At 35.1% G+C, this 12,847-nt stretch overlaps 1 protein-coding gene across 3 annotated transcripts in view; it reads left to right on the top strand.

The window, feature by feature from the left end:
• The window catches only part of GABRA1 (gamma-aminobutyric acid type A receptor subunit alpha1), a 61,044-nt gene that overhangs the window by 26,525 nt on the left and 21,672 nt on the right, over window positions 1-12,847 (top strand). For all 3 annotated transcript variants that reach the window (XM_019450230.2, XM_019450228.2, XM_019450229.2), the window contains 3 exons: window positions 1,499-1,719; window positions 3,989-4,071; window positions 10,962-11,105. In XM_019450230.2, coding sequence (XP_019305775.1) covers window positions 1,499-1,719; window positions 3,989-4,071; window positions 10,962-11,105 — 448 coding nt within the window. The remainder of the gene's footprint in view (window positions 1-1,498; window positions 1,720-3,988; window positions 4,072-10,961; window positions 11,106-12,847) is intronic.

Raw genomic sequence — 12,847 nt, forward strand, 5'->3', positions numbered from 1 at the left:
GTAAATTCCTATGTCATGTATCTCAGTGCTTTTTCACCTCACACTTCCGGACACAGGAAAACCTAAGCAAAAATCAAGGTATTTTCTCTTGCCCACAAAAATAAACTGGCATTATGTCACACTTCCTTGTCGCTGTCTCAATCAGCATTTAACACTATGCCTGACGTACTGTAAACTATGCAGTAATAATTGTTAGCTACTTGATCAGTAAGAGCTCAGCAATGCCAAACATGTGGCCGAAGCATAAACCTTTACTCAGTCTTTACCCAATCTTACTTAAACCCTGAGAAAGAGACAGGTGGTTAAATTCATGCACAAAATGTCTATACACAGACATTATATATTCTGCATGTTTTAAGATTATATGTATAAGATTAAAAACAACAACAACAACAACAACAGCTTTCTGATGCATTGAGGTTTAGGGGATTAAGAAAATGTACCATGATGTTTTCAAGTTAGTCTTTCTTCCAGTTTGGAGCAAGCTAAGATTAATGGAGAATGTGGTAATCTTTATTTCAAACCATTAAGTTCGAAATTTAGTGTCAGTGTAGCAAGTGCTGCAAGGAAGATGGATATTACCCTTTTCAATTTTAGGAGCTGGTAAGTCACATTGCTTGTTTTCAGATTAGCAGATGTTTGTCTCTGGGTATTGCCATAAGGAATGCTGTGTTTATTCAAATAAATAGATTCCCTGGCTGTGAATGATGATGAGCTTCACACATTTCTCATGTGTCTTATACACACATAATCTCACAAACACACACTCACACACACCCGCATATTCTGTATTTTTTTTTTTTTGGCAAAGATCCCAATTAACAGTGAAACAGATTCTTTATTCTCATAATGTTCTTTGTTGTGGAGAATTGAAAGTCTCTGCACATTATATGTGAAAAAGAAAAAATTTTACTTAGCCAAAAAGGATATGGGATTCTCACACTCTTATTAGAAGCCGGAACAAGAGAGAGGAAAACACAGCCATAGAAGCCACAGTGGATGATTTGAGATTGACTGAGATTTTCAGAAACTATGGAAGCACCGCCCCCACCCCCCCCACCCCCACCCCCACTCCAAATACTATGCTGGGTCTTCATAACTGGAATTAACCTAATTTAAATATTTTCCTGTATGTAGTAAGCTCTAACATGAATTTTATTTTTTATGTGTACTGTGTTCTGTTTTTTTTGAGTGCTGGTGTGGTGGAGCTGTAGGGAGTAGGACATGATTTTCCTCTCACATATCTCAGGAAATAATCAGTGGAAATTTTTTGACCAAGAAATATTTCAGGCATTTTAGGTGTTTTAAAAAATGATTATGCCAGCCAATGATTCACCTGCCACCAATATGTACAGGCTACCACAAGTTTACTTCTGGAAACATCACCTAGCTCATATTTTGCTTCTAAAGTTACAGAAATTATGCATGGTCTGTGTAAGCTATTTGCATTGCAAAATATAGCTCAGTGTACTCTTTGCCATTTTCCAAAATTACCTAGGAATATACAATAGATGTATTTTTCCGTCAAAGCTGGAAGGATGAAAGATTAAAATTTAAAGGACCCATGACAGTTCTCCGGTTAAATAACCTAATGGCAAGTAAGATCTGGACTCCAGATACCTTTTTTCACAATGGAAAGAAGTCAGTGGCACACAACATGACCATGCCCAACAAACTCCTGAGGATCACAGAGGATGGTACCTTGTTGTATACCATGAGGTAAGGATGACTGTGTTCTGTTTGGGTCTCTTTCTGAACTTTCTCTTCCATATATATGTGATCATGAAGCCAGTGGGCCATGGTAGAGTGTCTCGTTTCCTGTCTGCCCTATTCTACAACTTTAATAATTACTCTGTTGTGAGAAATAAATTGACTGAAATATTATGCAAGTATTGAGGTGTTAAGTAAAATGATTAGATAAAATGGGAAAAAATTTATAATGTGTACTAAGTGATATATCTCTCCAACATACTCTAATTCAGTATAAGGAAATTCTTCTCCTACTATTAACCCCATATATTCCTGCATCCCAGTAAAGTCTAGATTAAATTTCTAGAAGCTATCTCAAAATATATATCTGAAAGTTTTTCTACTTAAAAAAAGAGCGGGGGGGGAGGGAATAAAAGGAAGGGGAAAAATTAGGACAGCACAAGGGCCTTAAAAACTATAGATTCATGTGAAGGTATACATTTAGAAGAATTTATAATGATGCTATTAGTTATATATATATATATATATATATATATATATATATATATATATATATATATATATATATTTCTGCTTTGTAAACATTTCCCTCATTTTGAGATTACTGAAAATCCAGCAGCTGGATACCATTCATTCATTCATGATTGAATGAAGGAAACATGAATCAAAAAAGTTGTGAATATTTTTAAAGAAAAAATATTTAGAATACTGCTAATTCATGAGAAATTAAAAATTGTCCAGAACTCATTCTTAAGGGAAGCAGTGATTTCATACCCAAGTGACTTGTTAGAATGTTGTTTTTGTATATCTGAACAGTACTTGGTAACTCAGACTGTCCAATTATTCCTTTGTCATGAAAAGGTAATGGAGGCAAAATCCTGGACTTGATGGAGTTTGTTTAGCATGGGAATAGAGTGATATTTTGCTTTTGAAGAAAGCTGCCAGAATTCCTACCTTTTTATACAAAAATATCCAAATGGAAAAGAAAGAAAAAATGCTTCAAGAGCCATTTTAGATGTTGGATTCAACTAGTAAACGTATAATAGGACTTAAAGAATGAAAAAAAAATCTCACAAAAAAAAAAAAAGAAAAGAAAAGAAAAGAAAGAAAGAAAATAGAAGATCAGTGGACAGATGTGTTGAGACCTTTCCAGATCATCCGATAGGATCTATTTATAATTGAAACTTGAAATATTCTCCCCTTGTAAAATATCTTGTTTTTGAGCCTAAGTTCAGTATTTATTCCTCCAAGTTGGCACTCTTTTAGGGCAGGACTTGCATATCTGATAAGTTTACCAATTAATGCTTTCTGATGTATTCAGTGTTCTTCATCAATAACTAGACTGTATCTCCCATCTCATAAATTTCTCACCACCTTTGCTAATATGTTATCACTTTCCTTAATATTTTATTTTTAAAATGTGAGTTTAATCATTAATTTACCAATTTCATATTTGCTTCAGTCAGTATTATAATCACTTAATGAGTTTACTGGCTATAAAGCCATCCTGACCACATTTCTTGAGCTACTTAATAATATGGGTAAATATATTTTATAAAAACCATAAATCCCTTCATAATTCCCACCAAACAAGATCAAACATATTTCAGTGAAATTTTTTCTTTACCCTTTTTCAAACATAAATAGAACTCATATTCTCTGAAGATAGGAACTAAAGAGAAGCACAGCAGAGTCCTGGCTTCCATTAGTCAGTAGATTTGTAAAGAAAATGAAATGGTTAGAATATAGTGAGATCACATGCAAAATCTCAAGGAGACTCTATGTTATTGTCAATCTCACAAAGCCTGCAGACATTTCCTCCTTTACCTACGCCTTTGTTGGTTTATGCATTTGGTGCTTTTTTGGGAAGGAGATGGAAGGAGATAGGGAGAGCTGCACTGAGGAGAGAAAGCATTCTCTTCTCTTCCTCACCACCCATGTCTTCTCCACCAAGTCTTATACCAGCATTTATTTGCTTACATTTAATTTTAGTCTCCAAATATTTGCTGGGTTTAATGGATGAGGTGATGATCGTTGTCTTGGGAAACAGTAACAATTCTTGCTCATCATACAAAATCCGGTGTCATCCAGTCATTGTTGTAAATAATTCCTTTTAGATCTTTTGATTAATAGCTCAGAATAGTGCTGCAGTTTGTGTGGGCCTCTCTTGCTTTGTTAATATATTTGCTATAGTTAGTAACACACCATTTGTACTTATCAGAAAGTATCTAATCTATAGGGCTCTTGTTTATTTCTGCTGTTTTCTTTAATTGATAAGGCTGACAGTGAGAGCTGAGTGTCCAATGCATTTAGAGGACTTCCCTATGGATGCCCATGCCTGCCCACTAAAATTTGGAAGCTGTGAGTAAATTTCTTTTAATTTTTCTTTATTCTTATGAGAGACCTACATCTTTAGTAAAGAAAGCTGCAGTTAATAATGTCTGTTAGAAATGTAAAGAGCATGAAGAAAGTTTAAATAGCTATTTGCTGCAAGTACTTTCTATAAGTAATAATCTTTTATTTCATTTTTAATGTTATTTCAGGAAGACATTATTCCCTATCTCCTCAATGAGAAAGAATGGATTTAATTAATTAGAAAAATTCTACTTTTGTTAAAGTTGTATTAATAGAAAAACAAGTGGAGTATGGATGTTTTTACCCCATATATAATATCTTCTTTCCAATAAATGGAGAGCATTATGTTTATTTTGCATCATTGATGACATTTGTTTAACCTTAGGAATATTGCAAGTTGTGGGGCACCTGGGTGGCTCAGTTCGTTAAGCGTTCGACTTCAGCTTGGGTCATGATCTCACAGTTTGTGAGTTTGAGCCCTGCGTTGGGTTCCGTGCTGACAGTTCAGAGCCTGGAGACTGCTTTGGATTCTGTGTCTCTATGTCTCTGCCCCTCCTCTGCTTGCTCGGTCTCTCTCTCTCTCTGTCTCAAAAATAAACATTAAAAAATTTTAAAAAGAATATTGCACATTGTTTATCAGATAGAAATATTGGTAGGTGGCAGCAACAGATGGTACTCTTTTCTTAATAATGAAGCCTACACCAAAAAAAATATATATTGCCAGAAAGGAACTTACCCTAATCATAGTCTTTAGAAGACTTCTAGGTCTGTTTGGATATACCATGAAATCCATGTGTCTATTAATGCTTTTGGAGGTATCCTAGATACCTTTATGATAATTGTCTGGGCTTCTGCTATTTGAAAATATGCAGGCACACATCAGAGGAGCCAAGAGAACCTTGGCCAATGGAATCAGGTTCTCTGGTCCTCCTTTATCCTTCTGCTTTGAATAGCACACACGCAGAAAGTGAGTGAGACCAGTGTATTCCTGGTTTCCTGCAGGAGAGTTACTTACAAATACTGAGTCAACTGCTGGACTACCTAACCAGCTTTCTGTTCCCACTAGACAGACAGTCTAAGCAACTATTTTGGTGAAGATATGATTCATAGAAAAAAAAAATAGGGGTAGTGTAGGAAGACAGCAAGCAAAGAAAATAGCAAAGGGCCTTCAGGCTCCTAGCAGCACTCCTCATGGAGAGACAAGTGTCTCTATTTATAAATCTAATTCCCTACTGAAACCCAAGGACAAACTACTTAAAAAATTGCCAGCCAAACAGGCCTTTGGTGGTAACTTTCCCCTCCCCACTCTTTCCCCAATTTAATGTATATTCTATGTTATGGACTAATATGTTTTCTCTTGGTTACCACTTTCATTTTTAACAATAATATGATGTATTATGTGTTACTTGTATCTCAGGTAGTATATTAAACATTTGAATATGTATCAGTTCATCTAATCCACAAAATAATCTTATAGTTAGGAAAATCATTCATTATAGTTTGCCTGGGACTATACTTATTTTATGCCTAATATCATGGCATAACTACTAATAGTGCCCCCTTTTACCTTCAGAAATACCTTGTCTTGGACAACAAATTACTTGTTTAGTATATTAGTCAGGAATGTTTTCAAGCAGTTTCAAGTATAGCTGAAAAAAAATAGCTTATATTTTTATATGAGATGAATTAAGGTAAATGATTGTTGGTTGATTATTGGTTAGTCAGCATCTCAACAAGGATGATGTTTTAAGATGCCCTTAGACGTTCTTCCTGATCACAAAATGGCTGCTGCAACTCTAGTCATTGCATCTGCTTTAAAAACAAAGAACAGTAGACAAAGAAGAAAGAACTAGCACCTGTATCAAAAAGATAAAAGCTTTCCCTAAAATCTTAGCAGGCATTTACTCACATCTCATTAATCAAAGATGTGTCCCATTGCCCATGCTAACTGCAAATTAGGCTGGGAAGAAATATTCTTAAGTAGGCACATTGTCAGCCTACTTAAGAAGAAAATAGGAGGTATTTTAGGAAGGGGGAAATGGATAGTGAGTAGAAAACAAATAGTGTCTTGTGTAAGAAAAATAAAAATCTGTTTTCCACCTCAGAGCATTTTTACATACTCTTTTCTCTATTTGGGTTACTCTTCCCTTGGTTCTTAATGGGACTGGCTTCTTTTATTTTTCCACTTCTCAGTATAAATGACATTTCCTAGGGCCTTCCCTAATGACCTTATCTAAATTTACATACAGTCCTGCCAGTCTTCTTGATTACAATACATGTTTAATTTAGATGTATTACAGCAATAATTATTAGTTTTATTTATTGGTTGACATTTTTATTGTCTGGGGACTGTAAACTCCATGAGAGCACAGTCTATTTTTTTTCAGCATGTCCTAGCACAGAGCCTGATATAATGGAGACATTCAGTAAATATTTATTGAATGGATAAAAATTATAACAATCAGGTTTAAAATGCCCCTTCAATGTTTAAGTCTCAGAAAAGATAGCCAATTTAAGGCCTGTGGGGAATTAAAGAAACAGAAAAGACTTGACACTGAAAGGTAAGCATTGGAGCTCAGTGGGAGAGCACCATGACTAATTACCGTTGCCTGCCATTGGCTTGAGAAGCCGCGGTGGTTGATTTATTGTATGGTTAGTTCTCTGACCTGGCCTAGTCAGCACACTTCTGAAATGAAGAAACTGAGGCAAAAGTGTGCTAAAATTCCTTTGACCCAGTTTTTGAAGCAAATGTCTTGCCAAAATGTCAGAGAAGAGAATAAGCAAGAGATAAGATAGAGGATTTTGTAATAATTTAGTAGAACACTAAGTAATCTATGTTTATGAAGCATCCAGGGCAACCTCATCCATATGTTGATAAGAACTAAACTCAGAAAAGCAGATGTTTTTCCTTACCACTCTCCATTAGACCCTGATTGTCAGTGTTACATCACATTTTTTTCTTATTGGGGATAGAGCCCTCTTCATAAGGCCAGATAACCAGAAGACAACAGGCATGCTCCAGCTGACGTCTTTTAACTGCATTTTGAGGAAAATACAAAAGGGGCTTTGATACTAAAAGAAGAGATTCAGGGGTGGCTGGGTGGCTTAGTCGGTTGAGCTTCTGACTTCAGCTCAGGTCATGATCTCATGGTTGATGAGCTCGAGCCCCACGTCAGGCTTTGCATTGTCAGCTCAGAGCCCAGTTTGGATCCTCTGCCCCTGCCCCCCCCCCCCCCCCCGCCCTTCCACTGCTTGCACTCTCTCTCTCAAATATAAATAAACCTTTAAAAAATTAAAATAAGAGATTCAGGTTATATTCTGAAAAGAATATCTAAGCAAGTGCTAGATCTAGAAAGGACTTGATAAGTGATGGTTCCCTGACTATCAAGCACAGTGCTTTGTAAATAAGGAGAGAGGGATAAGTAGAAATGTAAGTGAATTCTGAACAATAAATAACTTTAGAAATTATTCAGTGCACCTGCTTCATACAAATGGAGAGATGAAGGCTCCTAAATGTAAAGTGATAGTGTCTATAAGTAGCTGCTCTTCTGATACCAAGTCTATGCTTCCAGTGCTGTAGCCCCAGAAAGTTCTTTCATAGCCCCAACCAAAACTTTTTGTCGTATATTTTAAATTTTTCTTAGGTAATCTGCTCATTTATTTGAAATTGGAGCTTAACATTTTGACTAAATAGCTGAAGGTTCTCTTTAAGCTTCTTTTCTCTTTGCTGAATAGTCTCAAAGGAAGGAAGTTTTCATAGACCTACTTTCTACTAGATACTGAAATGAAGAAATAAGGTATATTACCTATTATGATGCCTTGTGTATATCTGTCTTTTACATCTTAAAATGCCATTTTTTAAATTTTTATTTAAATTCCAGTTAGTTAGCATACAGTGTAATGTATTCAGGTGTACAATATAGTCATTCCACACTTCCATAAAACACTCGGTGCTCCTCACAGTGGCCTCCTTAATCCCCATCACCCATTTCACCATGTGGATCTACTCTGCATTTTGGGAGATTTCCACTGAGAGACATGAACAATACGTAATCTCCACTTTCACAACAATGTCATGTTTATTGTAGATTTTGTGCACAATGGAGTTTCTAAGAAGTTGCAAGAATCAGACATGGAATTATATGACATGAGAAGTCAATGGTAACAGATCTTTTCCTCTAAAATTATATTAGCAGACCATTGGCAACACATGATGAGGTACAAAAAAATAGGGAGTCCAGGCACTGTTGCTAATGCTAGTGTAATACGGTAGCAAGAGTTTTTTTTTTTTTTTTTTTTATTAGTTATGAAATGACACAAAGTGTAGAATTGGTTTCATCCCTAATTACTTGACCAACAAGTATCCTTACTTGGATTTTAAGCATCTAATATACAGTTTTTGCCTAGAAAATCTTTATCAATAGCACTGGAGTAGAATGGATGTCATCCTATGCTCTTACTTCGGTTTTCCCACTATACAGCTATGCACCCTTAAACAAGTCATTCACAGTTTCTGTGCTTCAGTCTATCATCTGTAAAATGAGATAAGCTATATCACCTCTAAAGTCCTTCCATATTAACAATCAATGATTCTTTGTTATCATAAACTTGATATGTCTTCTTAGATAAGGCCCATTAAAAAATTTTATCACGATCAGAAAAATATTTTACTGAATATAGGTACCTACAAATTGTAAGCAATATGGTTCTCAAACTAATGTGCTCTGCACTCTTTGAGGGATTTTATAAAAATAAATCATGTTTCAGATGCTATTCACAAATGCAATCCTCCTCTCTAACAAATGCAATGCTAAAATGATTCAAAACATTTTTAAGTCAATGAGATGTGTTAACTCATTGGTAGGAATTATTTCACAATGCATATGTATATCAAATCCTCATGTTGTACACTTTAAATGTCTTACATTTTTGTCAATTATACCTTAATAAAGCTGTGAATAAATACACACACACATATATACATACATACATACATACATACATACAAGACTAGTGCCATGAAAAAAGTCAATGAGGACAGCCACAATTAAAAAAGAAAAATCAGTGAGAACAAATTCCAAAACTATTCATTTATCAGTCTTACATATTTATGAAAGAAGCAATAACCACTAAATTAATTTCTAGTATATTCTCTCAAACTCCTGGAAAAGTTGATAAAAAATATACTTGAACTTGACTATCAATCTGTCCAGAAGTAATGCTGGAGCAGATGGGGTACCCATGTAAAATTAGGAGAATACTAATACTAATATTGACTGCACCTTCTGCAAAACTCATCCCAGAGACAGAAAAAAGCTTTTGTTCAGAGAATGAGGGGCACGGCTCGCATCTTTTTTATGGCAGCTTCACGTGTGTGTAAAAATGCAATGATCACTTCATATCTCATAATATTTGAGTTTGGACAAATAAAGATTTGAAAAAAAACACACCCAAGTTTGGTTACCTTGGGATGGGAGGGGATGGGTAAAGCAGGGATGCATTATGACTTTTATGGGCTCTGGGCACTTTTGCCTTTTTTGAACAATTCCTCAAAAAATGTATATTAAAACTATACTTTGATTTATAATTTTATATTTTTAACTTTTATAATTGAGGACTATATTTGTATAAAGATTAATAAAACCCAAATGGGATCACTTTTTTTCTGATTTTAAAAGAAATTAAAACATTATTTGTCCACCTAAAGGTATTGTGGACCCTGGGCATTTTGTCTACCGTGCCTAATGCAGAAATTGGGTAAGGGATAAAGCTTTTACAGTAAAGCCAACTTTTGCCAACATATCTGCCTCTCAATCACCCTGGAAACTTTGCTTTTGCTAATCTAATAGTCTTTTAACTTTTAATATCACTCTGCATCTCAAGAGAGGAAAGTGTGTACTATCTTTCCACCCTATGTATAGTGGGTGTCCTGTGACCACCAGAAAAACTATGGAATCTCTTCTTCTTCTCACTTATTTTGTACAATTCTTCCCCCACATTTCCTGAGTAATGAATCAGGATTTTGACCTAGTTTCTCATATAGAAGGATGACTAGGTTAAAACTGATATGGTAAATGAAAACAATTGAGAAGTGTAATGAGCTAAATGGTGTCACTCATCAACATCATCATTGTCATAGTAAATATCTATTAAAAGGAGAATTAATTAAAAAAGAAGTAAAATCAGACTTCCTTTAGAAACAGATGTTCCGTAAAATTTCCAGTGTTACTTTTTACATTTATTATGACCTTCTGCTGGCCAGACATAATCTGGACCCAGGCTACTACCTCTAGCCTTATGTCATCTCTTATGGACTTCAGTTCTGCCCATATTGGTATTCCTGTTCTTATTCAAATATATCACACTTTTACCTGCACCAGAGGGAAAAAAAATTTGTTCATTTATCTGTCAAACTCTTCCCCAAGACTTATATAGCCTACTCTCATTTCTGTCATGCATATAATTGTCATTTCCACAATGACCCTCTCTGAGTCTTTCACCTAAAATAAGTGCATTCTCTACCCTCTTACCCATTGTGAATGGTTTTATTGCATTTAACACTACTTGAAGTTATATGTTTATTAGCTTATCTGTTTTTGTCCCCATTACTGTCACAGCGGTAGGGAACCTTGTTAGTTATGTTCAGTAGCATATTTTCAGTAAGGCACTTTGTCTTTTGTAGATGCTTAATAACCATTTGTTGTAAGAGTGAACAGATGACTGAACAAATTGGAAAATGTGTTTTAGTGTTCTAAACTATGGGATATGGGCTCTCCTTTCCTGGCCTGCCCTCTGTAACCATGCAATAGAAAATATGAAACTGATAGGACTCACCAAATAATTAGGAGAATGAAAGTAGCATAACACATGGGCCATGTACCCTTCTTTCCTTTCAGATGCCTATACCAGAGCAGAAGTTGTTTATGAGTGGACCAGAGAGCCAGCACGCTCAGTGGTTGTAGCAGAAGATGGATCACGCCTAAATCAGTATGACCTTCTTGGGCAAACAGTAGATTCTGGAATTGTTCAATCTAGTACAGGTAAGTGCCATTTGATTAATTTGATTATTCCAGATATTTCAGAAGAAATATAAGCAGTTTTTGTGAGAATGTGAGAATTCAGTAAGGTCTTCAATAACACATATGGAAACAAGAAATTCTGCTAAACCAGGACCAATTAAGCGAGTTTATAGTATACACTCTACAGAGTTTTGCCCTTGGATTCAGCATTTAACGTCTTTTGGCCTCTGTTTCTTTGTTGGCAAAATAAGGTACTGGTTCTATGTGATCAGGGTAGCAGAGTATTTAGGAATGTGAACTTCTGGGGAAGAATGTATGGATTAAATTCTTACTCCTACCTTACCTGATGATTGTGGAAGAAATAAATTAAATCCATAAAGAGTGCTTATGATATTTTCTGGCACATAAAAAAATCTTTTTTTTAAATTTTTTTAATGTTTACTTATTTTTTGAGAGACAGAGAGAGACAGAGCATGAGTGGGGGAGGGGCAGAAAGAGAGGGAGACCCAGAATCTGAAGCAGGCTCCAGACCCTGAGCTGTCAGCACATAGCCCGATACGGGGCTCAAACTCACAAACCACAAGATCATGACCTGAGCTGACGTCAGACTCTTAACCAACTGAGCCACCCAGGTGCCCCATGAAAAAATTCTTAATAAATGTTAGCTATTAATATCATCTAGGCCTAATTTATTGCCATGATTCAATGAATCTCGGTGCATTTGTAGCAGTGACCTCTACACATATGATACCAAAAATCAATTTCTTCAACATAAACCTATCCATTCATGTCTCCAGCGATGGATCTTCCACAGCTAAATTCCACAGAAACATAATTACATTACTGACCACTTCACTTTGGAATTAAAAGTAGGTGAGGTACCATTCTTCTTAGTGTTGTAACTGATTTACCAACAGAATACTGAGAACTAGATCGGATAACTATTAAGCAGCTGGACCCAAAACTTTAAACTTTTAAAGTTGCTTCAAGAAATTAAGAGTTTAGTTATATAAATATCCATTTTATGACTAAATGTAATGTGATCATCAGGCTGGAAAATTATAAAGTTTGGATTTTAACCCTCCCTCAATCCTAATACTTTTAGTTATGCTCAACTATTGAAGACTTAACAAGTTTATAGTTGTCTTTAAAATTTTAAATTAGTTCATTCACTTTGATTTGTAATTTCTAAAAAATGCGATTTGGTAATACGTAAGGGTAGAAGTGCTGATTTTCTAAGAAAAATTTCTTCCTTATGTTTCAGGCTTTATATTAGGACCCTGATAATTCTAACATGTTCATGTAATAGGTCAATATATCTTATTCTGGTTATTGGAAAATTCCTCCTTAATGGTATCTGCCTTTTGCTTACTTTATAGAAACCATGGCTAATCTGTAAATTCAAATGTTTATGTTTCTTGTTTTGAAAAATGGAGAAAATTGCTCCTCAGTTTTGCCAACATTAAAAATACATGTGGCATAGTATAAAGTTTTCAACTTTGCAGTGAGAAATATGTAGACTCAAATCTTGGTCCTGCCACATAGAAGCCTGGTGACTTTGGGAAAGTCCTGTATCCAATTAGAAACTCTGGTGTCTTCTAAGAAGTGGTGATTCTATAATTTTGCATTAAAGATGAGATAATATAAAACATTAAACAGAGTGTTACATATAGTAAATACTCAAAATGGTATGTAGCAGTTATTGCTATAGTCTTGAAGATATTCAATAACATGGAAAATAGTGAAAATGTTTTTTTCTTCAC

This window comes from Panthera pardus, unplaced genomic scaffold (genome assembly GCF_024362965.1).
Source record: "Panthera pardus isolate Hobbes unplaced genomic scaffold, ASM2436296v1 HiC_scaffold_2, whole genome shotgun sequence".
Classification (NCBI taxonomy): Eukaryota; Metazoa; Chordata; class Mammalia; order Carnivora; family Felidae; genus Panthera; species Panthera pardus.